This window comes from Emydura macquarii, unplaced genomic scaffold (assembly GCF_026122565.2).
Source record: "Emydura macquarii macquarii isolate MOO-44397 ecotype Brisbane River unplaced genomic scaffold, CSIRO-AGI_Emac_v2 contig_1253, whole genome shotgun sequence".
Classification (NCBI taxonomy): Eukaryota; Metazoa; Chordata; order Testudines; family Chelidae; genus Emydura; species Emydura macquarii.
This window is the reverse complement of record NW_027131390.1, coordinates 54,764,204-54,791,412: the sequence shown is the minus strand read 5'-3', so window position 1 is coordinate 54,791,412 and position 27,209 is coordinate 54,764,204. Positions and strand designations below refer to the sequence as shown.

At 38.1% G+C, this 27,209-nt stretch overlaps 1 protein-coding gene across 9 annotated transcripts in view; it reads left to right on the top strand.

Annotated features, from left to right (window-relative positions):
• The window catches only part of PARD3B (par-3 family cell polarity regulator beta), a 656,325-nt gene that overhangs the window by 223,370 nt on the left and 405,746 nt on the right, over nt 1-27,209 (top strand). For all 9 annotated transcript variants that reach the window (XR_010919815.1, XM_067548843.1, XM_067548841.1 and 6 more), the window contains exon 3: nt 6,298-6,469. Coding sequence is in view for 8 of the 9 variants with exons in the window: in XM_067548841.1 (XP_067404942.1) it covers nt 6,298-6,469 (172 nt within the window). In the remaining variant the exon portion in view is untranslated. The remainder of the gene's footprint in view (nt 1-6,297; nt 6,470-27,209) is intronic.

The following is a 27,209-nucleotide window of genomic DNA, read 5'->3' as shown; positions in this document are numbered from 1 at the left end:
ATGGACGGAGGGTAATGGAGACAATGGGTTCTGGTGGGCTGGCTGGGGCTGCTCCAGGCGTCCACCGGAGTGGGGCTGCTTGGCTCTGGCCAGGTGCCTGGCTGGCTTCAGGTTGCAGGGGGCTGCTCCTCTGCTCCAGCTAGCTCAGAGCTCGGGACTGCTGCTCCCTAGATAGGGGCTTTGCTCCTCTGCTCTAGCCGGCATGGAGCTCGGGGTCTGAATGACCTCAATATTACTGAAGCCTCACAGACTCCCTGTAATCTTTGGCACTCCCTCCTCAAAGTGGTCACGCATCCCAGGTTGGGAACCATTGGCCTAGAGCTCCTCATGCCATCTTCCTGGGGGTTGTACTGCTTGATAAACTCCCAGAAGTGTGAATATACAGAAACCACTTGAACTATTGAAGGTTACTTAATGTAACTGGGGTCCTTTATGACAAGCCTCTGCATATTCATACTCCCTGCCCACAATCTCCACTTTTTCAGTCTTGGCTTTGGAATTCCTGAATTAGTGGAAGAAACTGAGGGGCAGGTGATGCAACTCCTCCTTTTATATCATGGGAATCCTCCAGGATTTAAGGGGGAGGGAGGGGTAAGTGGCCACCTGGACACTGCTTTTCAGAATGTTCCAGAAGCTCAGAGTGAAGGCACCTTGAATCCACAAGTAGGAATATGCAGAGCATCATTTGAAGAAGTCCAGTTACAGGTAAGTAACTTTTTTTTATTTTTGTGATTAGGCAAGTGACAAAGTTGTATGAGACTGTACTAAACCTCATCTTTTACTGCCATCATTTCTACCTAGGTCACAAAGTTCAATAACAAACTCACTGAATCACTCGTTTGCTATGTACCCACATTTTTTTGTTGAAACAGGAGTGACTCTTGACTGAAAATTCTTTGATGAATTAGAAAATGTGTTTATTGTGAAGTTTAAGATGTTGAGAAATACTATTCCTGAAGGAGCACTGTCAAGCATGACTTGGAAACCTTAATTTTTAACCAAAATATAGGGTTTTTAGAACATTTTATTTCCACCACAGTGTTTGCCGTCACAAACATTAAACATCAGAACTTAAACAAAACTAACTGTAAACAAAGCTGGAACCTGCTAGTCTGCATTCATAGTCCAAACTTAGTGAAGGGCATTTAAAAAAACAAAGCAAAAAACCAAACTGTGATTGGTGAAAATGGGGGAAGGCAGGATATTATCAAAGGCACAAAGGGCAGGTAGTCACCCAACTCTAACTGAAAGTTATGGAAGTGGGGGCACCTAACTCCTATTTGTGCCTTTGAAAAATATCCCCCTGATTCTTAAAAACCCTTCCTTTTAAATCTTCTAATGCGCTACTAACATAGATAAAAACATTTCATTTTAAAATGATTTTTAACCTGTCAGTACTTGAAAGCTGATGAATTTAATTGCATGCAAGTTTTGTTATTTTCCTTGGAGATTTATACCAAAGTGCCTCTATGTATATGAAGAATATTTTGGGTTGGAGAGGAAATAGAAGTATCTCTTTAGTTCCACTTATGTTGGCTGAAATCAATGAAGTCATATGTTTATGCTTGTTTTTGTACCCATGAAGACTCTTATTTAAAAAAAAAAAAAAAAAAAAGATCAACACTAATCTAGTTGTCAAAAGCGTATTTTTTTTAAAAAAAAAAGAGAAATCATTATGTAGTCTTTGTTTAAAATGGTTTATGTAGAATACCAAAAGCCAGTTGCTGTTGAGGTACCAATAGACAAATGCTTTCAAATAAATCTGCAACATTCCATTATTCATTGAAAGGTGATAATTTGTTTTTCTCTCCTTGTGAAATTGTGAAACTTCACAGCATTATTTAGATTGAATTTTACTTGGTTAAAACTTGTAACTAATCACATTTTCATTGGAACATATTATGTAGTTTGCTTCTTTTTTGTGTTGTTGCATGCTAATAAACACAGTATGCATGATTAAACAATTTGTGTACTGTAGGTGTAGCTTTGTATGTATGTGTTTATATATGCAAACACTTTGCAAGTGGGGAGCTGCTGAAGCTTATAGCGTAGGATGTAACATGTTTTGGGAAGACTGACAGCCCTTGGAAAACATGCCATTTTTTATGGGGAGCAGGGATGTTGGCACATATTATCTTTGGATGATTCTTAAATGAAATGTTCGATCAATTTTCTGCATTTTAATGGGCCAATGATTCTCTCAGGTGCCACTCTCTGCTGCCTGTATTCAGTCCTTCTAATTCAATAGCATTATTTCCCTCTCTATTGTTTGCTCTTCTTATATATGAGATTATATCTGTATTTGTTGAATGCATGTTTGTAGCTCTGTGTGTTTGGGTATATATTCTCTAAACTAGTATACACATTTTTGTATTTTTCTGCAAATCATATAATTGGAATAATTATAAAATGTTGATAGTTTTAGTACCTTTTGATATGTCTATATTATAGGACACCCTTACAAAATCAAAATTTGACCTTACTATTGCTTTACAATAAACTTATCGCACTTACTGGCAACTGTAATAACAAAAATATCACCGTTCAATGTTGTGGGTGTTTGAACACAAATAAAGGATAAGTATGCAAAATAACAAATAAAAACATTACAGGTCCGATAATTTATTATTTGTCTTGGTGACTGACAGATTGTTGAAGTCTAACACCCTTTAATACAGCTATACAATGATATGTGGCGCTGAAATTCTAATTATACAAAAATGACTTTTAAAAATACTCGGTGATGACAAATACTTGTACATTCTTTCCTCGAGTCACTTTTTAAAAATGGAAATATTTGAACAAATATAGCAAGTGGACAATTATTATCAATAAAATAATTGGATCACATTCTTCAGATTATTTGTGTATATTGTTAGATCAATCTTTTGATACTGATGTATTTAAAAGAATTAGTATACTGATCCACATAACAGCTTAGTTACTTAATATACTGAACTATTTAAAGAGCAACTTGATAGTATGACCAATTGAAAACATGAGGATATTTTGTAATATATTTTGTCGGATTTTTTTTTTTTTTTTTAAATCTTGCTTGGAGGCCATCATTTCTTTCCTGATGTGAGACGATAACAGTATTCTCTAATTAAAGAATTTTCTGTACTGGAAATGAGCAGTCAATTACTAAAATTATTTTTGAATAGCTAATTTGCATATCCTTAATTGTATTAATTCCTTTTGAAAAGCTGAAGTTGCTATTTATAATGTTTTGATTGATTAGTAATGCATTTGTAATGTTAGTACTGTTAAGAGCTAGGAGCGGCTGTAAATTGAGTCCTGAATAGCTCTCCTGAATAAATGTTTGTAATAAATAAATAATTTTTTTTATTTCATAGATGAAGGAAGATCTTACATTTTTTTAGCTATTAGTATCCTCAGTGCATGAAATATCACCTCTTTTACATGCTGTAAAAGATGGGAATTTAAATCCAGATCAAATAACTTAATTGGTGGTAAAAGTTATAGAAATGCCTATAAACAATTACTGTAATCTGACAAAAAGATGCACAACTAAGAGGACTTCTGGACTCTTCATTTTTACTGGTTACTCAAATAATGACAGTTGTAGGAAATATCTTTACTAATTTAAGATGGCTAGGAGACTACATCCTGCTTTTCCTTGTAGTTTTGGTCAAAATTATCCACTCATTTGTAATCTCCACATTTGATTAGGGGATTAAGACCTGTGTTCTCTTTTCAGTTTTGCCATTGACTGACTGTGTGACTTTGTATCTGGGAAGAGGCAGTTTCAAAGATAGCCAGGGCTTGACTCATAGATAACTTGAACAACCAAGATTAGTGTAATAAACATGATTTGATAAATGGGTAGCCAGTGAGGTGAATGTAGTATGGGAGTTTTTTCATTCTGAGTTTGTCAGCAGGTGGGCTATTGCATGTTATACCACGTGGAATTTCTTCACTACCTGTGGTTTTATTTCTCACTACATTACAATAATATATTATTATGACTACTCCTAATGTTTCATTTCATCTAGCTCTCCATTTTACAGATCTGTAAAATGGGGATAATAATACTTTACTCACCTCCTGTAAAATGCTTAAAAATCTACAAGTGAAAAGTATATACTTACATAGTAGTATTATAAAATACTATTGTAATATGTACACAGTTGCATTGAGATATATTATACTATTGTCATGCATCGGGGAATGAAACCACAGGGAAACTACACCTGGGGCAACACAGAACAGCGTGCCTGTTGATCATCACATCACACTCGTGCTTCATTCACTCCACTATTTACCCATCAAATACCAAATTGAGTTTCAAATCCTCTGTTGATCTTCAAAGCATTCAGTGAGTTGGTCTTGTGCTATCTTGGACTCCCTCTCCCTGAGGAACAACTGCAATCCTTGGGAATGGGAAAGGTGAGACTGGTAAGAGCTGAAGACAAGTCTTCTGGGAAGCTAACCTGCAACCGTGAATTTCCTTATAATGACTAAATTTTATAAATGACTACAATCTTTACAACATTCATGAAAAAAATGACACATTTTTGTCATAGCTTTCACATGACATTAATGTTAATAGTTATTTAACAAACAAGAAAACCAACCGTACTTTTGTCCTGGTCTTGATGTGTATGTCTTGCTCTAATTCCCCTGTTTGGATTTATGTATTTGGGAAGGTGCACAGATACTATGATGATGAGCACCTGGGTAGTCTCCTTGTACTTCACTATGATTTACATTACAAAGAGAGTTGTCTGTTACTAGAATTAGTCTTTTTAAATATATTTAGGATAAATACAAAACAAATTATGTGTGGTAAGAAGTATATGTGTGGTTATGAAAAGAAAGCAGTCTTTCTCTGAAAAGGAAAGCAAGTTTTCTTTCTAATTATTCAGGGTTTTTTGTGTGTTGCTGAAATACGTATTGGTAAACATGAACTGACACATTTCTAGCAACCAAATTATAAATGAGTGGAAGACCCAAAAATGTCAGTTTCTTCCTTAGAAGCACTTCAGTTTTTTCTCTTCTTAATCCCTCCTTTATTTTGTCTCATTCCTTTATTGTGTATACTTCTTTATTCCCTTAGGCAAATAAGTTTCTTTAAATATTTGTCTCTTTGCTTCAGTATTTTATTTATCTCACTCAGTGTGTCTTTTTGATACAAATCTTCAAGGTGACAAGAGATCTGATACCCTAATTTGTATGTACATGTATATATAGTGTATATATACACACACACAATGTATGTAAAAATTAAAAAATTACCCCAATCTTAACGCTTTATTTATGGAGATATCTAGAAAGCATTTTTTGTGTTCTTTTCATATTTAGTATAGACTAAATCAATTTCGTAATAAATCCTATGAATTAAAAAAAATATGTACAAGCCTAAACGGCAAACACTATTTCAGACACTATTCAGTGGACAATGTATGTCTATTTGAAGCATGGAGTGAGAAAGCTGTCTCAATAAAATATACAGATGAATATGAAGTTGTTAATACTGTTGTATTCACAGCCTCAATCTTGATGTCAGTAGATACTCTGAGAATGAATCAAAAGACACATGTGCCTTAAACTTAATTCCCAAAAGCTCTCTGATGTAAATTAAATTGGGATTTTAAAACTGGAAAAAGAGGTTATTAAATGATATTTTGTATTCTTGAACATGCCATCTTGTACGGATATTGTAAGAACACAGCATTAACTCACTGTCTTTTATTTACCAGAAGATGAACCGAAAACAAAGGAAAGTCTTGTATACCTCATTTATATATACCTGTTCATTGTACTTTGAGATCTATTAAAATTTTTATAGATTTTTTTATATTTATATTATATATATGTATGTGTGTGTGTATTTTATTCATTATATTATTTTTACAGGTTTTTTTTTTTTTTTCAATTTTAGTTTTTGAAAGTTTGTTTCCATGCTCTTGTGGGCTGTGCTTCAGTTAAGAGTTTATTTTTTATGGCTAAAATATATGGATTCCTCTAAACAGAGATTTTTGATGAAAATCCTAAGAGAAATTTTCCACTATACTAAGGTGCTAGCTACTGATGACACCGTATTGTGGCCCTGATACAAAAAAGCATCTCGTGTCAGGTCACAACTTGAGAACATGCTTAAGTCCCATTGACATCAGTAGATTTAAGCACATGCTTAGTGCTTTCCTGAATCTGTGCCTCTATCAGCCATTTTCAAATCTGATGGATACTTTTATGCTCCCCTAAAGGCAATATGGAAGGAAATAGGTGTCAGCCATATTTTAAGTATAAACTGTAATATCTCTTGTTTTACAGCTGATTGCTGTGTATGATGAACAAGAAATGCACAATAAGATTGACAGCACCAGTGGCAGTTTGACAGACAGGCACAGCCCAGACCCTTTTGAGACGGAGGTGGCTGCCCAGTTGGCTGCCTTTCAACCAATTGGTGGTGAGATTGAGGTGACTCCTTCTGCACTGAAATTGGGTATGTGCACATTGTCTTTCAATTTTTGAAATGGTTACGGATCATAATCAACTATGAGGATTATGTGCCATAGCCTCTCTACATTGCTGGTCTCTTTCCTCTTCATTTTCGTCCTTCCTGTTGATGTTTATTTTGTTGCCTCTGTCTTCACTGGTGGTAATGTTGTGGTGATGCCACACACAGTTTTTCAGAAACAGATTGTTTATGACTCCCATTGCTGTGTGCCCTCAAAGCAGTGTGCACTGCCTGACCAGTATTCAGCAAATTAATGACACTAAGGGATATTTTCCTGTTTTTTACTAGAGATCACTATTAAAATTTTGAATATAGAGATCTCCATAATAAACCAAGTAGGTGGCTGTGACATGATCCAGGGTACAATCTGGATTGTTGATCCACTATGTCCCTTCAGCTCTCCAACCTGGGGTGCCTGAGAGATCAACCACTCCTGGTCTCCCCACACATAGCTCCAGCATGTAAATCACTCCCAGCTATACTGCAAGAGGGATACAGCCAGCCACCCTGGAACTACACTGAAGAGCAACACCAGCAAATTCCCAGTCCCAGATTTTCCCCCAGAAATGTGTCTTGTGCTGTCCAACCCTCTCCCAGACAACATAAGCTCATATAAAGTCCATCATTTTATTAACAGAAACTTATATGCACAAATCCTGTTATCTCAAATGGAGTTTCCCAAACACTTCAATCCAAGCACACTGGTTTAGATAATAAAACAAGTTTATTAAATACAGAAAATAGATTTTAAGTGATTATAAGTAATGAGGCATAGAAGTCCGAATTGGTTACAAAGAAATAAAAGGTAAAATGCGACTTTGACACTCATCGCCAAATGAGGTTCAGGAGACAGAAGGCCTGGGGGGATGTTAACCTCTAGCTGTTTCTTTGCCAAAATGTAGATTTCTCGCTCCCATCCTTTTTTTCCTGCCAAAGAACAGCCACTTACCTGGTGATAATTAATTTGATTTTGTTGACACCTGTCTGGGGCCACAGTTTGTCTTTTGTCTTTGAGGAACTGGTTTGTGCTGCTTTTCTAAACCAGGAACATGTCTCAGCAATGTCATACAATAGAACCTTATAAATTTACATACAGTGTTGTCGCATACATTTTACCAGGACAATAATCAGCAAATTAAGAGTTTTCAAATGATACCTCACAAAGCATACTTTGTACAAAATTGATCATTAGTCTTTTTTAAAAAGTGTATTAGAGATACAGATTGTGATAGTGGCCAGAAAGTAAGAGATAAGGTTACTGCCCAGCTTTACTTCACCTTATTGTGACTATGTATTATAGGGGTCTTAGAAAAGTGTGTGATAAAATTCCTGAGCACAAGTGGGTAGATTAAGGATAGAATTTCAGTCTTGGGTCTGAAATTTTTGTGCTTTTGTTGGTTTAAAGGTAGGCCACTTATGACTTTTGAAATGGAACGTTTTGCATTCTATTTGCTATGTTCTAATTTCATTTAAAAAAAGGGGGAGGGGGGAAGAAGGATGAAAAGCTTGCACCAAGATTTTATTGGGAACGAAGTTAATGCTGTGAGTAGAATCTTTGCTGTTCTAGTTTGTGCCTGTCAGGGAAAGCATTCAATCTAAGTGAAGTCAATGAAACCTTCCATACTAAGGTTTACATTATAATAGGTCATTCAGAGTATTTGTAATTTTAACCTTTTGCAGGTTTTCTTCAGACCTGTAGGCTTGGGAAATGATATATTCTTTCTGTAACTTCCATATGTTTAAGGTAGTTGCAAACTGTATTCTTGATATGTATGGAAAATTTCATCTGTCTGAAGGACTTGTAATTGAACGAGTTGGCATTCTATGTTGCGCACACACCAGATCAAGCATAAAATGTAAAAGATATATTAACATGTTTTGAAAAATAAATACTGTCCACATAATTCTAATGAAGCATATTTTAATGAACCAGTAATCATGCACTGTCTTAGCTCAATACTGTATTCAAATTTTGGGGAGGGGGAAGGAATCATATTTCATATTTTAGCTTCATACAAAATGTATGTAAAGCAACTACATTGAATTTTTGTTCATAATTTTAGCAGTGCTGGAAGTCACCACTGTCATTTACCAGACAGTTTTATTTTCATAACAGAAATGATGCTAGGTTGTTCTGGAGTATTAAGGAGAATGAAGGTAGTGTAGAAAGATCAGCCAATTATGGTTCCACTTTATTTCTAGAGAAACATTTGTATAGATTGGAAATTAAAGTGAATGTCTCTACAAAGGGACTTTGTAAAAATGAGGATGTTGGGATTCCATGTTTGTTTCAATGATTGCATTTCAAATTGGTTCCAATTACAAGTTAAATGAAGGGTTTTCTTACTGACTCTCCTACAAACTCAATCTGAGTTCTGTAAATCCACCAGTTTTCTTTCTGCCTTTTGTATCTGACTGATGATAAAAATTCTGCAGACCATATTTTGTCCTATATTTTCATCTATGCAAGTTTGAATTCTGTCCTCAGTTTCACTATATCCAAATCCAAACTGAAATAAAAATGCAAATAAAATTTAGTTATCGATGCTATTATTGTTAGTATATATGCAGTAAAAATATTAGAATAAAAATATTAGCATCCAATAGCATTAGCATTATTGAATTAATTCTGCATTGGCTAGCGGAAGTAGAAAGTAGTAAAAGTCTTTTCACTAAAGAAAGGTATGACTGTGAATATATGTAGGGTGCAAATCCTTGGAGTAATAAGAGAACCATTTTTATGTAGTCACTTTTCAGTATAGGAGGGTACTTTTAAGCATGTGCCTGAGTTCTCAAACTTTTAAAGAGTGTCTGAATTTATAAAAGATCTTTGAATGTACTTAAATTTAGATTATATCTATAAGGTTTAAATAAATTGACTAAATATATAGTTACAATGCCATGTGTTGTTAATACTCATTGAAGAACCTATACTTTATAAGGCTGGATCCACCATATTATTGTTCATATGATGGATGTGTTTTTTAATGACGTCCCTAGAAGAAAATCTAGAATTTGGGGCTGAATAAACAGAAGATACTAAAATCTTACTTTTCCAAACATATAAAATGTAAGAAACTATATAATAAATATTGTCTAATCATTCTTTAAACTACCTTATTATGACATATCTAACAAAAATAATCAGACATTTGTCTAGCCTTAATGCCTCTTTTGTTGTTTTTCCTCTCTACTTTGTCTTAATATTACTTATTTCGTATGCCTTTATGATCAGTGCTTTCCAGATATTAACCAATCCTACTAACACTACAATTCTAGTTTCCCCTTTACCAAGTTAGATATTCTGGTTTTTCTGTTAGTAAATCAATTGAAACTTTGAAAATGATCCAATTCTTATTTAAAAAACAACCCTGTATTTGACTTGAAAGCTAAAGGTTCCTCAGGTTCTATATTGTTTCCATAGGTGAGTTAGCAATTAAAAAAAAAAAAAAAAAAGTATTTGGACCTTGTCTGTTATCTAATTGTTTGACTAATATTCAGCAGTTTACAGATAATTATACAGCTACTGAGTATTGTCAAATTTAATATCTTTTTTCTGTTAAGTCGCATCATACTTACTGCATAGAGAAACAGATGGAATTATTTACAAGCACTTTTATGAAGAGCCTAAACCCTTTTTTGATGTTGCCTTTAGGAAAATGAAGGGGAATGTGATGCCTTTAATAGGCCACAACATCTAAGTATCTGCCATGCCTGTAACATGAGGTTAAATATTGGTATCTGATCATAGACAAACATACTTGCACCACACACATAGCAGAACTGAAGCAGAGTATCTGGTATTGCTGCTGACAGTGTCTGAATTCAGACTACAAAGCAAGTAAATATGTATTGATTTCCTGTTGCTAGAAGGGCTTTGCTAAAGTCTTTGGAATTCAGGACTGAAATTACTGAGGGGACTGGGGTCCTTTGTTTCAGTTAGATCCATAAGTCCCAATTTGGTCATAGGGTTTATCTTATTGGTTTCCTGTTGGGCCTTTGTGGTGGTTTAGGGGAACGAACCTCCGGATGTAAGTTTTGTATACCTGTCATAAAATGTTTCACAGTTGGGTGTGTAAAAACATTACCATCTATATGTGACCCGTCTGTGCCTAGGATCGCCCACCTGAAAATGCCAAGATCAGGGCAGGCTGTGAAAGGAGAGCAGATTCTCCCAGCACTTCTGGGTGACACTGAAGTCAGACTTCCCAACTAGCCACAAACAGTGCTTCTGATTCCCCACACTAGTTATCAAGAAGCCAAAATAAAAACTCACACAGCCCCCTTTACTGCATTTCAGTCTCTGGCTCCCAACCAGCCTCTAGGTCCAGTAAAGAGACCAGTTATTTAAAACTCTATGCTCTTTACCAAAAAGGTTCCTCCTGATCCCAAAGGGTCAGCCACAGTACCAGATCAATATAAGTTTGAATCTTACCAAAATACCACGCTGTCAGCCAATCCTTTAGGAACTAAAACTAAAGGTTTATTATAAAAAGAAAGAAACAAACCATAAGAGAAATGTTAAAGGATTAAAGCAATCAGATACGTACAAATGATTTGAAAGTCCATATACATCAGGTTTCTAGAAGAATTGTGGAGTTTGCAGGCTTGTATAGTCTCTCTGGTGCACATCCAGTACCTGGATGGGTCTCAGTCCATTGTTTCATAGCTTCAGTTATAGATGAGTTGATCCAGAGGTAGATAGGTGGCTGAAGGCTGAACAGGATTGAAGACAAAATGGATCCTGAGCACCTGCCTTTTATGTCCTCTGGCCCTTGCCATGCTGCTTGTCGAATTTCACAGGAACCAAAATGGAGTCCAGAGTCACATGAGCAAGTCCTGGTGACTCATCAGGTATATCCCTGGCTTCTCCGCCCCTGGACAAGATCACTACTCATACTTCTGTTTAGGCTGGCAACAGTATCCAGGGTCGTCATGAAGGTTCTCCCAATAGGGGTGGCCCAGATGAGATAAAGAGAGATACTGTCCTAACATACCTAGGTGATTGGCTCCTACTGGGTGGATCCAACCAAGAGGTGCAGTCAGCAACATATCCTTCCTCCATCTTCTGGAATCCATGGGAATTTGTGTAAACAGGGGGAAAAAAAAAACTATTTTGACTACCACAAAAATGTAGATTTTATAGGAGCAGCCCTAGACTCAACCTCAGTAAAGGTGTACCTTCCTTTGAACAGATTCCAGGCAATGAGCAGCATGATAAAACAAGTCTTCCTCTGACCTCCAACCACAGTCAAGGTCTGCCTCTCCCCTGCTAGGTCATATGGCCTTATATACCTGCATATCACTGCTCACCAGACTTCACCTCTGTTGCTTACAGGCCTCAATCCAATACTCTACAGAGACAACATGAATACCAAGGTAATAACTCCTGCCAAGGTCATGGCTTCTCTTGCATGGTGGATGAACCCAGAACAAGTGCATGCAGGAGTCCCTTTCTTTCCACTCCACCAGATGCAACCATAATCACAGATGCAATCCTCGTAGTCAGGGGAGCCACACTGCAGTCACACTGCACCAGGCACATGGACTCCTATCAATTTCCTAGAGTTAAGGGCAATCTGAGTAGCCTGCAATGCCTTTCTCCCACTTATAGGGTCTGATAACGTTAGACAATATGACAACAGTCTTTTATATAAGCAAACACGATGGGACAAAATCACTTCCTCTTTGTATAGAGGCAGTCAGTTTGTGGAACTTGTACAGTACATCAGAAACCAGATCACACTTTTGGCATGCAGAGCTCTCTAGTGGACAGTCTCAGCGGTCACTTCCTCAAAGACCACGAGTGAGAGATGCACAGTTCCATCCTGAACAAAATCTTCCCCCAGTGGGAAACATCATCCTGGGACCTTTTCGCTTCCCAGTTGAACAAGACCTTCAGTCTATACTGCCATGGAGCAGCACTGCGCTGGGACTCCAGGGGCAATGCCCTTCTATTATCCTGGACAGAACACTTGAGGTACATCTTTCCTCCAATCACGCTGCTACCACAGGTCCTTCAAAAGATTCATCATGACATAGCTCAGACCATTCTGATTTCTGGTTTCCTGACCTTTAGTTAATATCAATCTGTTCTCCCATCAGCATGTATCTATTAATTTGGGAGAATGGTGAGATGAAACATCTCAACCTGGATCCTTACTACTTGGTATTAGGAGAGGCATGAAACCTAGTGCATTCATATTCAGACACCGTTCGATCTGTCCTCAATCAAAGCAGAAAAGATTCCACCACAATATGCTATCTAATTAAACAGAGGCATTTGTCTACCTGTACGAAACAGAACCAGTTATCCCCAGAAATAGCGTGTACTCCTGCTATTTTAGACTACATTCTCATCCTCAAGATGTCACGGCATTCTATTTTAATAGATGTGGGTCCATCTAGTTGCAATTAGTGTTTTCCCATCCTCTGCTTGAAGAGTATTTTATTTTTATTTACCCCACAACAGTCAGATTCCTGAAAAGTCTCATTAGGACATTTCCACTGGTGATAAAACAAACACTGCAATTGGATCTGAGTCTTGTGCTCTAACTACTTACCAACCCATCCTTTGAACCACTGGCCACATTTCCCACCTGTCAATAAAGGTTGCCTTCCTTCTTGCCATCATGTCAGCTACAAGGGTGAGCAAATTGAGAGCACTCATGGCTGACTTTTATATACCATATGTCATAAGGAGAAAGTTAAGCTATTTCATTCATTGAATGCAGCAAGTCTTGAACAAAAATAGTGCCGGTAAAACCCTGGACAAATTCACCAGTTCTAACAATTTATTCTACAAAAATTAGCACCATTTTCATTTTGGAGGGGCACTTCTTTGCCTGTAGAAACTACCTTCCTCTTTAAAATGAAGAGAGAATATTGATGCAGAATCACAAAGTATCTGAAACATTTCCCCCCCAATGGTCACCAGAGATGAACATTTTCTCAGAGGTCTTTATTAAAGACTGCTGGAAGTTTGTAAAGCACTTTGACGTTCTTCCCCCCTTGCAGTCTGGACTGGTGTGTAACTGTCACCCCAATTCCTCACTCCTGGGACCTGACTTTCTCCACTTCATGTGAACCACCCACTCCTGGGTCGACCCATGCCCAACCTCTTGCGAGTAGTCAGTCCCTGGCTCAGTGAGGGAGAGCTTCTGGCCAGCTGCTCATGGGATGGACTCCCAGCAAATATTCCCAGCCCCAGATGCAACCCTGGGAACTGTCCTGCAAGCTCATTTACGGTTGTCCGTCAATGTATCAAAGAAATTGATAGGCACCCACTCCGTCACTCCAGGCAAAGTGTTTACACACACTCAATCCACATGCACTGTTTCAGATAAAACAATCAAATAAGTTTATTGACTACAGCAAGATTTTAAGTGAATATAAATCAAATTAATATAAATCAAGAGATTATTAATGCGTCAAGGACTGGGTCACAATCAACAAAAAAGGTAACTCGCATCCTAAACTAAGATTAATATTTCAGTAGGTTTTCAGTCTGTGATATTAGCTAACCCACAGCTAGTTGCAATGCCTCTTGCAACCTTCCCGCACCTCCCCCTGCCCGGGGGTAGTTGTCAGTCCTTTAAATTATTTAGAAGATGGATTCCAAGGGAGAGCCTTAAGACAAAGATGCCTCTTTCTTTTAAAAAGTTTCCTCGCCCTCTGCCCCTAGGGTCAGGTGATCAGTCATGTCCGGCAATGGGCATGATTTCTTCCACTTGAGCCAAAGTCCTCAAAGGTGCTTAGGCCAGTCCATTGTTCCTGTATGCATGCCTCTGCAAGGCGTAGAACCTCAGCTTTGTGTTTTGTCTGCATCTATTCAAGCCATGTGAGAGAGAAATTTGGGGATATGACATAGAGGAGTTTCATATTTGTACATATGCATGACATGCAGGAAACATGCCACCATAACAATAATGTTCAGTATGTCATGAGCATTCCAAAAACACCTTACATGACATACTTTGTATTAGACAATGCACAGTTACACTATTCGGGTGTACGTGGAGTATAGTGTATCTCACACTTTCAAAATGCTTGTTCTTTAAAATGAAACTACTACCATATAAAATAGCCACATTCAGGAGAAGTAACCATTTAAAAAATCTCATACAAAGGCAACCAAGATTGAAAAAAAGGTTGTTTGAAACCTGTGGCATTATGATTATTTCCCCTGTGGCTGAATGCCAAAAAACTTGGCTCAAGTATAAAATAATGTAGTAATGGTTCTGCATCTAGAATATATTTATAATAAATGTATACACTTATGCACAATATGTCACCAACTTTTAGATGAAACAACACATTTTGCAATAGTATGGGTGTCAGTTATAGAGCAAGTGTAACACGGTCCCCTGGGGTGCAACCCATAAACTGTGGGAACGCTGTGCCGTCTTAACTCTGAAGCCTGGTTTGTCCCTCACAATGCCTCATTAGTGACAAGCAACAAACCCCTCCAGGTGCTGTTATCTAGCCCAACTGCATGTGGAGCACCATACCCAGCCTGGGTTGCCTCACTCTGTCAGCAAGTTACATTTACACAGGCATCTACAGGCAGTGACACACCCAACTCTGTTATATGAGTGCTTTGCCTAGCCACTCATGAACCAACAATAGAAAGGCACCAGCCAATTCTACAGCACTGTACCACAGAATTATACTATCTTGCACTGGTCAGAAACCTGGCCAGTGTAAGTTCATTATTCAGTTCGCCACATCCTCAGAGGAAAATGGACATGCACAAGCATTTGTAACTTCAGCAGATTTCCCAATCATTTCAACCAAAAACACAGTTTTAGGAAAAACAAAAAACAGATTTATTAACTACAAAAAGATAGATTTTTAGTGATTATAAGTGGCAAGTGTAAAGAGATTAAAAGAAGTTACCAAAGAAATAAACATAAGATTGCAGTCTAAGATCTACACGCTAACAGGATTTGAATCTAAAAATTATCTCACCCTGAAAGATGGTACATGTGGGCTTTCAATCCTCAGTTCACAGGGGGGTCTGCTTTCCGCGCCTGGGAGCACCTTTCCCTCTGTCCAAAATTCTTTGTCTTCCAGATGCTCCTGCAGGTGTTTGGTTGGGGGGAAGAGAGAACTCAAATGATGTCATGCCCCATTCCCTTTTATAGCTATGTCCAGCTTGCTGCATGCGATGTGGTGGCTGCTTCCCATTGATCAAGCAATCCCCATTGCGAACATGTGTCCTACAGTGATGTCATCACTGTAAGCAATCCCTGGTAATGGAATCTTTCTTTGATGGGCCATTAGCATGTCTGGCTACTCCATTGTTGTATCTGAAAAGCTAGTTTAGGTGGTTTTTCACCTCAAAACATGTTCTAGTGGCATTTACAGAGATATCTTATAACTTCCTATACAATGATAGCACATACAATCCAACAGGATATTAATGTTTAGCAGATCAAGACTTTTAAAATATCGAATAAGGCATATTTTGTACAGAACATATCCTAACTACATGACATTGGCGAATATGAGGTTTCTGGGGTATTATCAGACATGGGGTGTCACAGCGAGCTGTGCTTTTAGACCCCTTTTAGTCCCTGTTGAGTGCATCCATCAGGTAACAGGCTTAGCTTCTTTCACCTCTCTCAAAGGGTAGAACCCTATGGACCAACTGCTATTGGACTGGATCTGTGGGCGGCAGAACCTCTGTTTTTTTAACCATGTTAGCACAACAGACCCAACTGCTTGACAACTAAGCCCCCTCACTTGAGGGACGAGGAAGTTGATTAAAGTGACTCAAAAGCAGCTTCTTCAAAATAAAACATTCTTTATTTTTCCACCCAAGATATATAGCATTCAGAGGGAAGGGTTAAAACAATAAAGATCATATTTCCCTTACGTGATCCTTAATCTTTCCTTGCAAAAACTTTGGTAAGTTGTATTCAGCCCAGTTACCTCCATTTCTGGAATTGGCGAAGCAGACTGCTACTGTAGAGAATGCTATGTCTCTCTATCAGAGACTCACCAGCAGCTGATGGCTGCTCATTCCTCTTCCTACCTAGGCAAGGATTGTGATGCTGGCAGACCAAGTGCCAGCTCATGCCAAAGCCTCAGGCCAATTCACTTGTGTATTAGTATATATTAGAGTGATTGTTAAATGTGTAAAAATGTATTTCATGTTTAAACTTCATGAAAACTAATGAGATGTTGTTTGCATTGTTTGATTTATCTGTATCTTGTTCTAACGGAGTAGCAAACATTTACATTGTGTATACTCCTGTAACTAAATAACCCATCAAAAGAGAAAGAAGCCTTGTAGAATGCAAATGAAGAACTCTAACAGAAAAAAGATAATTTTAAACAATGGAGCCCACTTCCAAGCGACCAGAGGAGCTAGCGAACAGGGGCAGCTAACGGGAGTTTTGCAGAGGTGAAGGAGGAGTGACTGTGACCCTTGGGGTGAGTTTGTTGTCTGTAGTCTGTGTGTTTGTGATGTGCTTGCTGCTTGATTAAAGTATCTCATGTAATCTGTGTGGAGGACTGTGTTTTGATCCTAGCAGCCTGCTAGGCAAGGCTGAAAGCTTCTTAACAAGGCTTTGATCCTCAAGCCCTTTAGCACCCATCAACCCCTTAACTAGGGGATGGGGCTACTCAGAGAGAACCAGGGATTAAAAAGCCCACTCCTAAGTGACCAGAAGAGCTAGTGACTAGGAGCAGCTAACGGGGGAGTTTTATGAGTGAGTTTAGAGGGGGAGTGGGAGAATGGGGCAGTAGTTACACTTAATTAACACACTATTAATTAAAAACATTAACCTTCCTGCCCGATTAAAAAACAACTGCAGGAGAAAGAGAATGCAGGCAGAAGCACAGCAACCGGGGGGGCCCAGGGGTTGCATCTTATTGCACTGAGTGCAACATGTATGATTACCTGCCCTATGAGTGGGTGTCGTGTGTGCATTTGGTGCAAGGAGCTGCTGGCCGTCAGAGACCTCATACGGGCTTTGGAGATCAGGGTGGCTGAACTGGATGAGCTAAGGGAGACAGAGAGGTACATAGATGAGATTTTCCAGGACACAGTAGAATGGTCCTACTCCCCTGTCTGACAGCCTCTGTACTGTTGAGGAGGATGGAAGTCTCAGGGAAGGAAAACATCAAAGTGGAGCAGAGGGAAATGATCCCATAGTTGGGACTCTCCTTCCAGATGATGTCATGGTACCCTCCTGAACTGAGCATACCTTTATGAGGGAAGGAACTCCAGTTATTAGAAAAAGACAGTGACAGTAATGGGGGATTCAGTCATTAGAAACATAGATAGCTGGGTTTGTGATGATCGGGAGAATCGCATGATGACTTGTCTGCCAGTGTGAAGGTTTCAGGTCTCTTGAGACATCTAGACAGACTTATATGTAGTGCTGGGAAGGAGCTGGTGGTTGTGGTACATGTAGGAACCAGTGACATAGGGAGGGATAGGAGAGAGGTCCTGGAGGCCAAATTTAGGCTGCTATATAAGAGATTGAAGTCCAAGTCCTCGTTGGGGTGAATTTTCTGAAATGCTTCCAGTTCCACACCCAGGACCAGTTAGACAGCCAGAACTTCAGGATCTCAATGTGTGGATGAGATGATGGGTTGGGGAGGAGGGGTTTAGATTTATTACGACCTGGGGAACTTTTTGAGAAAGGCGGAACCTATATAGGAAGAATGGACTCCACTTAAACCAAAACGGAACCAGATTGCTAGCATGTAAAATTAAAAATGTCATAGAACAGTTTTTAAACTAACGGCTAGCGAAAAGCTAACAGGTGCAGAGGAGCACGTGCTTTGGACAGAGAAATCCCTTAGGGAAGGATCTATTGATGGAGAGTCTGTATATCCTAGTAAGGAGAAGAGGATGGAAGAGGATAAAATATTGATAGGCTCTGATAAGAAACAGTCAAATGAAAGAGTCTCATTCAATTACGTTATATAATGGCAGGCAGCTAAAAAGTGACAATTTTATTGAGTGCTTATATACAAATGCTAGAAGTCTAAATACTAAGATGGGAGAACTTGAGTACCTTGTCTTAATGGGACACAGTAATAATAGGGTACAAAATATATTAGAAGGACAGAATAGGCCGTACTGGTGGGGGAGTGGCACTATACATGAAAGAGAGCATAGTCAAACGAAATAAAAATCTTAACTTATTCAAACTGTGCCATAGAATCTCTATGGTTAGTAATTCTATGCTTAAATAATAAAAATATGGCAATAGGGATATACTACCGACCACCTGACCAGGATGGTTATAGTGACTGTGAAATGCTCAGGGAGATTAGAGAGGCTATAAAAATAAAAAACTTAATATTGACTCGGTGCATGTCATTTCAGGATGGGATGCAGAGATAAAGTTTCTTGACACCTTAAATGATTGCTTCTTGGAGCAGCTAGTCCTGGAACCCACATGAGGAGAGGCAATTCTTGATTTAGTCCTAAGTGGAGCACGGGATCTGATCCAAGAGGTGAATATAGCTGAAACGCTTGGTAATAGCAGCCATAAGATAATAAAATTTAACAGCTCAGGGGAAGGAAACACACCAAAGCAGCCCACCATGGTAGCATTTAATTTCAGAAAGGGGAACTACACAAAAATGAGGAGGTTAGTTAAACAGAAATCAAAATGTACAGTGCCAAAAGTGAAATCACTGCAAGCTGCATGGAGACTTTTTAAAGGCACAATCTAAATGTATACCCCAAATTAAAAGACATAGTAAGAGGATCAAAAAAGTGCCACAAGTGTCTAAACAAGAAAGTGAAAGAAGTAGTTAAAGGTAAAAATGCATCCTTTAAAAAGTGGAAGCTAAATCCTATTGAGGAAAATAGAAAGGAGCATAAATTCTGGCAAACAAAGTTTAAAAATATAATTAGGAAGGCCAAAAAAGAATTTGAAGAACAGCTAGCCAAAGACTCAAAAAGTAACAGCAAAAAAATTTGTAAGTACATCAGAAGCAGGAAACCTGCTAAATAACCAGTGGGGCCTCTGAATGATCGGGATGCTAAAGGGAGCACTCAAGGAAGATAAGACCGTTGTGGAGAAACTAAATACACTCTTTACATCGGTCTTCATGGCTGTGAGCCTTCATGGCATGTGAGGGAGATTCCCAAATCTGAGCCATTCTTTTTAGATGACAAATCTGAGGAACCGTCCCAGATTGAGGTGTCACTGAAGGAGGTTTTGGAACAAATTGATAAATGAAACAGGACCAGATGGTATCCACCCAAGAGTTCTGAAGGAACTCAAATGTGAAATTGCAGAACTATTAACTGTGGTTTGTAACCTATCATTTAAATCAGCTTCTGTACCAGATGACTGGAGGATAGGTAATGTGACGCCAATTTTTTAAAAAGGCTCCAGAGGCGATCCTGGCAATTATAGGTCAGTAAGCCTAACTTCAGTACCAGGCAAATTGGTTGAAACTATAGTAAAAAAAATAGAATTATCAGACACCTCGATGAATACAATTTGTTGAGGAAAACTCAGCATGGTTTTTGTAAAGCGAAATTATGCCTCACCAATCTACTAGAATTCCTTTAGGGGGTCAACAAGCATGTGGACAAGCGTGGTCTAGTGGATATAGTATACGGAGATTTTTAGAAAGCCTTTGACAAGGTCCCTCACCAAAGGCTCTTAAGCAAAATAAGCAGTCATGGGGTAAGAGGAAAAGTCCTCTTTTGCATCAGTAATTGGTTAAAAGATAGGAAACAAAGGGTAAGAATAAGTGGTCAGGGGTCTCTACTGGGACCAGTGCTGTTCCACATATTTATAAGTGATCTTGAAAAAGGGGTAAACTGTGAGGTGGCAGAGTTTATTGATGATACAAAATTACTCTAGATAGTTAAATCCAAGGCAGACAGCAAAGAGTTACAAAGGGATCTCAAAAACCTGAGTCACTGGACAATAAAATGGGAGATAAAATTAAATGTTGATAAATGCAAAGTAATTCACATTGGAAAACATAATCCCAACTCTCCATAGAAAATGAGGGTCTAAGTTAGCTGTTACCACTCAAGAAAGAGATCCTGGAGTCATTGTACATAGTTCTCTGAAAACATCCATTCAATGTGCAGCGGCAGACAACAAAGCTAACAGAATTTTGGGAATCATTAGGAAAAGTGGAGATAAGACATAAAATATCATGTTGCCTCTTTATAGATCCCTGGTATGCTCACATCTTGAACTGTGTGCAGTTTTTGTCATCCCATCTCAAAAATATATATATTGGAATTGGAAAAGGTGCAGAAAAGGGCAACTAAAATGATTAGGAGTATGGAAAAGCTTCCATATGAAGAGAGATTAAGAAGACTGGGGCTTTTCATCTTGGAAAAGAGACCATTAAGTGGGCATAAGAGAATAGAGGTCTTTAAAATCATGACTGGTGTGGAGAAAGTAAATAAGGAAGTGTTATTTACTCCTTCTCATAACACACAAACTAGGGGTCAACAAATGAAATTAATAGGGAGCAGGTTTAAAATGAACAAAAGGAAGTATTGCTTCACATAACACACAGTCAACCTGTGAAACTCCTTGCCAGAGGATGTTTTGAAGACCAAGACTATACCGGGGTTCAAAAAAGTAGTAGATAAGTTCATGGAGGATAGTACCATTAATGGCTATGAGCCAGGATAGGCTGTTTGCCAGAGGCTGGCAATGGCCGACAGGATGGATCACTTGATGATTACCTGTTCTATTTAACTCTGTGCAGTCAGGCAGATAATGTCAAAAGGTAAATTGAAGTACACATGATATTTATAAACATAATACATGTATTACCCTCATTCTCCAGAACAGATATTAGTTTTGGTGTCTTGGCCAAATTCCTTTTTGGCTGATTAAAAATAAAAGTAGTTAGGCATAATGTAATGTAATGTATATGTATATAATTATATCACACTACATTTTAGTGTGATATAATGCTATACAAGCAGATACACATTATTTCCCTGGTTTATAATGCAAATATTCAACATATTAAACATAGGGGGAATCAGAAAACAACCTATACAAAGCATTGTAAATGAGGAGTGGAATTAATTATGAATTTTATTAGCTCTCTGATTTTTGTGCATTTTTCTTTTTTTTCTTTTTTTTTAGTTAGTTTGATTTTTCAGTTGTCCATGTAGCGATGCTTCTTTTTGGCTAGTGGTGGTTTACATACAGAATTTATAGAAAAGGAACTAAATTCCTTTTGTAGATTTAATTGACTGGTACTCTTCAGTTCTGTTCTAAGCTATTGTTGCAGTGGTGTTACACACTTAAAGTTGCTATGTTTCACCTTTTAAAGGTAGGTTCTCTTGACAAACTATATAGATGTACTTTATCCATTACTTAAGTGCTTTTCTATAGTGCAAGATGAAAAGGGTTACATAAATGTAATAGATACTAAAAATATTAGTCATGTACAGTATTACCTGAGTATTTTTATGCTAATAGATCGAGATATTAAAGCAGATAAGCACTTAATCTCAGTACTATTAAAAATGAACCACTGACACAGTGGGGATAAGATGTCCCCTTGTGAGTAAAGAGGGATCTAATGTGTTATATATAAATTGAGTTGCAGCACCACAAAAATATTGTCAATTCCCTTTCTTTGAGCTGCTTACCGGTGTTGGACCCATACTGAATCGCTTTCTACAAATCTCTTCCAAAAGAAAGGCCACCCACATACAGTACTATGCTCATAATCGTACAGAGTACCCGTGAATTTTTAAACCTATTGCATGTTGCTGCTAATCTAATATCCAGTGAAAATATGCTTAGTAAACACTCCTTCTATACATATGGGGAATGCTTTCAGTGTGATCATCATGCTGCTTCTGCCAGGTGAAGCTTTCTGGTGTTCACAGAATACTGATAAAGTGATTTAAAAATGTTTAGTTTTTTAAACTCGTTAGTGCTACCAGAAACCCCTCAGCACCTAACATTTCACTGTATTTGCAGTTGTCTTCTGCTTTCTAAATATAGTTTTCTAATACTTGAAATATAGTAAGGTTTAGCATTTCTATTTCTAGATGCAGCCACTATTAAACAGAAGTATATCATATAAGTCTGAGAATCTAACATTTGTAATTTATTCTGATCACATAGCATTCCCTTTTCGTTTGTGGGTGCGTGGCAAATACCATCACCATGAACAATCTCCCATGAACAATCTCTTGTAGGTTTTGAGTATTTTTAACTAGCATTTTTTTTCCGTAGAGTGAATATTGGAACTTAAAAAAGTGAATAAAAAGTTTAGCCCCAATTTTACCTGATGTCAATTTGTTTTTTTCCTTTTCAGTCTAGCTGGGCAGAAAAGACAACACTATTATAATTATTTACAGAAGATCCATCTTATGGACATATCACTTTGAGTTGGACGTGCCTTAATGATTGGCTCATGTTTTTCTCATTTGCTTTATCTAATAGATGATGGCCCAGTGCACAAACGTGGTTGTTTCCTTTCTATTTTATTTCTCCTTACCATTAAGAATCATGATTTTGTCCACAGAGAGAGAGTACTAGCTAATACTTGCCACGCCTGCAATATCAGATGTGAAGATTAATGTGTGCTTAAGTACCACCATGAGTATTTCTGTGAATGGGCCTTTCACGTTCTCCTTTCCTCATCTTCCCTTTCTTTGATTATTTGAGGCTCCACAGACCATTAGTTGCATACTATCTAATTTTCTGGAAAATAAATAAAATTGGGTTTTCTCTTACAATAAGTCCTTAGAATATTGTTGAATTTATGTATTTATAAGTGATATTAGTATTTAGCAAAATAGAGACCAGACAGAGGAAGGAGCCACACTAATCTTTTATGAGGCACCAGCAGCTCATGATACCATGAGATTTTGTTGACTTACTGTAGAACCTCAAAGATACGAACACCAGAGTTACAAACTGACCTGTCAACCAAACACCATGTGAAACCAGAAGTAAACAATCAGGCAGCAGGGGAGGAATGGGGTGGAAAAAAAGCAATACATGTACTACACTGTACCTGTATTGTCATCTTAGACATGCGGAACAGAAGCAACCTGGGGTCTGTCAGGAGGGTCAGTCTGGAGTCCGAGAAAGAAGCTGCCACAGGAAGCTACTGATTTGTTTCTGTTGTATCCAAAATCTGGCCTGAAGCTAGAGTGGAGGAGCTGCACTCTGGAGGAATTTTAAAGGGCCACAGGAATAGGGCAGGGAGGTGCTTGCAAACCAGGCAGTGCTGCCAGCTGCCACCTTTGCTGAGATCTCTCCCAGCCTCAGCTAGAAGACACTGGCTGCAAGGTACTATACGTAATGTTTTGTTCAGAGTTACAAACAGCCTCCATTCCCGAGGGGTTTGTATCTTTGAGGTTTTACTGTAATTATTTGGGAGCCTGCACTGGCAAATGAGGTCAAGCTTCTGTAGCTCTTCTCTTTCCTTGTTGAAAGATTCCAGTTTAGTTCTAGAATTGTTCATCTTTCACTGTGCATTCTCTTGCAAGGTCCTACAGAGATTTGTTTTATCAAACAATTCTGTTTGTGAGATGGATTGGGGAGATGGTGAGACGGCTGATTGCACTCTTCTACTCTTAATTCTGGACAGTCAGCCCCTTTTGCTTTTACATTGCTTGGAAAATAGATGGATGAGAGTGAGCTACCTGACACTCAAACCAGAGGAGACAGGGATGATGTGGGTGGATAGCTCATGGAGTACTTGACAAAAGGTGTGTCTCCTATCTCTGTTGTGGAGATGTATTATCTGGGAATACTTGTAAACCCCAGGTTGGTTTAGAATCAGATTATAGCAGCCATGAGCACTTCTTTCTATTTAGTTAGGGGGTTCCAACCTTTCTTTCTGATGCAGGCCTTTCCACTGTAGCCATGTTTCCCCTCCATGCCCCCAAATTTGGAGAGGATTTCTGCAGTGCACTCTATGGAGTTACTCTTGAAAATGATTTAGAGACTTCAGCTGGTTCAGAAATTGTCAGTCTGTTTGCTTAATAATGTAAATTGTAGAGAGAAATACCATATCTGTATTTCATTGATTGAATTGACTTCCTCTTTGCCACATGGTTCAAAGTGTTGGTTTGATCTACAAGGTGTATTGGGTCCTCGGTAGCTCAGATATTCCCCTAATCACCTTTCTAGTCTTCATGATAAAACCAGGCGCTTCTATTGGCAATGCTTAGAGTTGAAACTTGGGGAGTTGAAGGCAGTTTTCAACAGACTTTGACTTTGAAACTTGCTCCAGCTTCAGGTTCCACTTAGCTGAAGTTTGTTGTACCTTCAGGGTACAAAGCACATCTCTTTTGTGAGGCTTTTGAGTTGTGACGGGGAATGTCCTCCTTTTGCTGGGTAAAGCATGAGTGTTGTATATTATTATGGAACCATTATGGGGTATGTTCTAGCCAGTGCAGTTGGTTAACGAACTTCGGAATTTGTGCCCAGAGACTATACAGTAGACTCATTTTCTGTAAACAGAAAAATAAACGTGTTCCCCAGAAGTCTGCTTTTAAAACAAAATCCATGTTTCAGATTTTCCATAACCTTGAAAATAAAAGTGAATGCAGTTTACTGTATAGCATGAACATTGTTTCAGACACACTGGGAAATATCTTGCATGTACGGAAAACTGTCATATTCATCTTTTACTTTGGAACAATCTTTCTCCAATTTTTACTTGCTGCTGGAGTACCGATGATGAACACAATGCAGTGTATGCATGTAGTAACGGCTACTCTTCTGACCCAGGGAAATGAGTACATACACATCCCTTCTTAGAATCCAGTCAATTTTAACACAAATGTATTAGGAAAGCATGGGCTGCCTTTGGTGATTTGAAGAAATATTGTTTACTCTTTCTTTAAGGAAATATTACTTCAATTTATTTCTCTGCCTCTGGAAGATGCTATCTTATTAGTGGTATCTGCCACTTCTTTGCACTGGTTGGTCAGAGGTTTTATGGGGATGACAGGATGCTTGATAGCTCTTCTCCTCTGTGGCATTCAGTTTAATTTGGTTTTAAGTAATTGTGATGATCAGTTAAAGTCTACTAGTGTTTTTTAAAACAAATGGTGCCTGTTCCCTGAGATCTTAAGGTTTGAAGACTCAGTCAGTGGGTAGACATGATGTTCTTTGAACTTGTAACTTAAGGTTGGTATTAATTGCACTTGATTCATGGAGATGAGGTTTGTACTAGCACAGCTGAAGTCTACCCTCTTAATGGAACTGGAATAGTACTGCAGTACTTTTATAAAGATAAAGGAACAAGTAATATGTCTGTCTGCTGGTACGTTAAATAAGGAGTAAATACTTTCTATCCTGACTTATATTTTCTATCCAAAAATGGCTCCATATGTGAAATGTCCCAGGCTTTCATAGCTTGAAGCTATTTTTAAGATAGAATTATTTTTCAGTGGAAACTATAATACATTTTCTAGGCATTAGACTCCTTTTAAACATATGTTTTTAATGCTGATTTTAACCTCACAAAGACTTCCTTTTTAAAACTCACTTTTTAAAACTACAAAAATTGACAACTATTTGTTTTTAAAAAATACAAAGAAAAACTATATTTTTGATTGAGAAATGTAGACATTATATTGATTAATATTAATTTTTGAGCTATTATTCAAATTAGGGCTGTTTTAGCAAAATAAAAAACCCCTAAAGGAGGCCCCCCTCAAAAAAATCCTGGCCTCATGGTAGGACCCCCTTTTTTCATTTTTTTTATTCTAGGAGTCCAAATTATATTTTCATGTATGTATTGGATTTGTATTAACCTATATCTGTTTGCTATAGACATCAACATATCACATTGTACAGTTTGACCAAAAACTTGAATAGCTGGAAATAACCACTAAGGGTTTCAGACAGTTTGCCCACTGCCATATAACCCTTACTCACTTTCTATTACCCATCGTAACTTTAGCACTTTGAGGCCGTCACGTGGTAGTTAATTTTTGTTCGCTATTGACTTTGAACTTTTAGGGGAAGCCTATCCCTTATGTTGGTTTTCAGGACAGACATTTAGAGTCTTAGCCAGAACTGAAGAAAGAATCATTCATGTATTCTATCTTAAAGTACCTGGATTTTTTCCCCCCGTGATTCAGTTCATGGTTTTCCCCTAGACACACTGTGAGCTGACCTTTATTTGTTTTCTTAATAACTCTGTTCCCCTGAGAACTCTGTTTTCAGTAGACATTAAGCAAATGAAAAATGCAACTGCAGGCAAATATGTCTGATTTTCATGCCAAGGAGCTCTCTGCATATGTTTAATGAGATCTGTGACCAGATGAAACCACACAGAATATTTGGATGGGAAGAATAAATGTTCTTATCACCCCTTGAGACTTGTTTGAAAGGAAGTAATGAATCCCTTCCCACACACTCCTTCACCAAAGCCCATTGGTATTGCCAGGAGGAGTTCTGAAACTCCTTGGTTCCCATTGTTGTACTGTTACATAGAGCCTATTACCCTTGTTGTATTACACCTATGTCTAAAACCAGTCCACAGGGTTCAAGTATGCCTATGAGATAACAAAGTGACTAGAGCTGCTCCAATACCAATTTAACCTTCCCCGAGAAATTGGAGATTAGGCGAAGTGTAACAACAAGTGAGGTTAAAAATCAGATGATTCAGGCAGGTGTTTGACCTGTTTAATGGTAACTGGTACCCTGCCTTCACAAAGGGAAGTGATAATTCTTGTCAGTAATGCGCCCAGAACCTCTCCAGCCATGAAAAG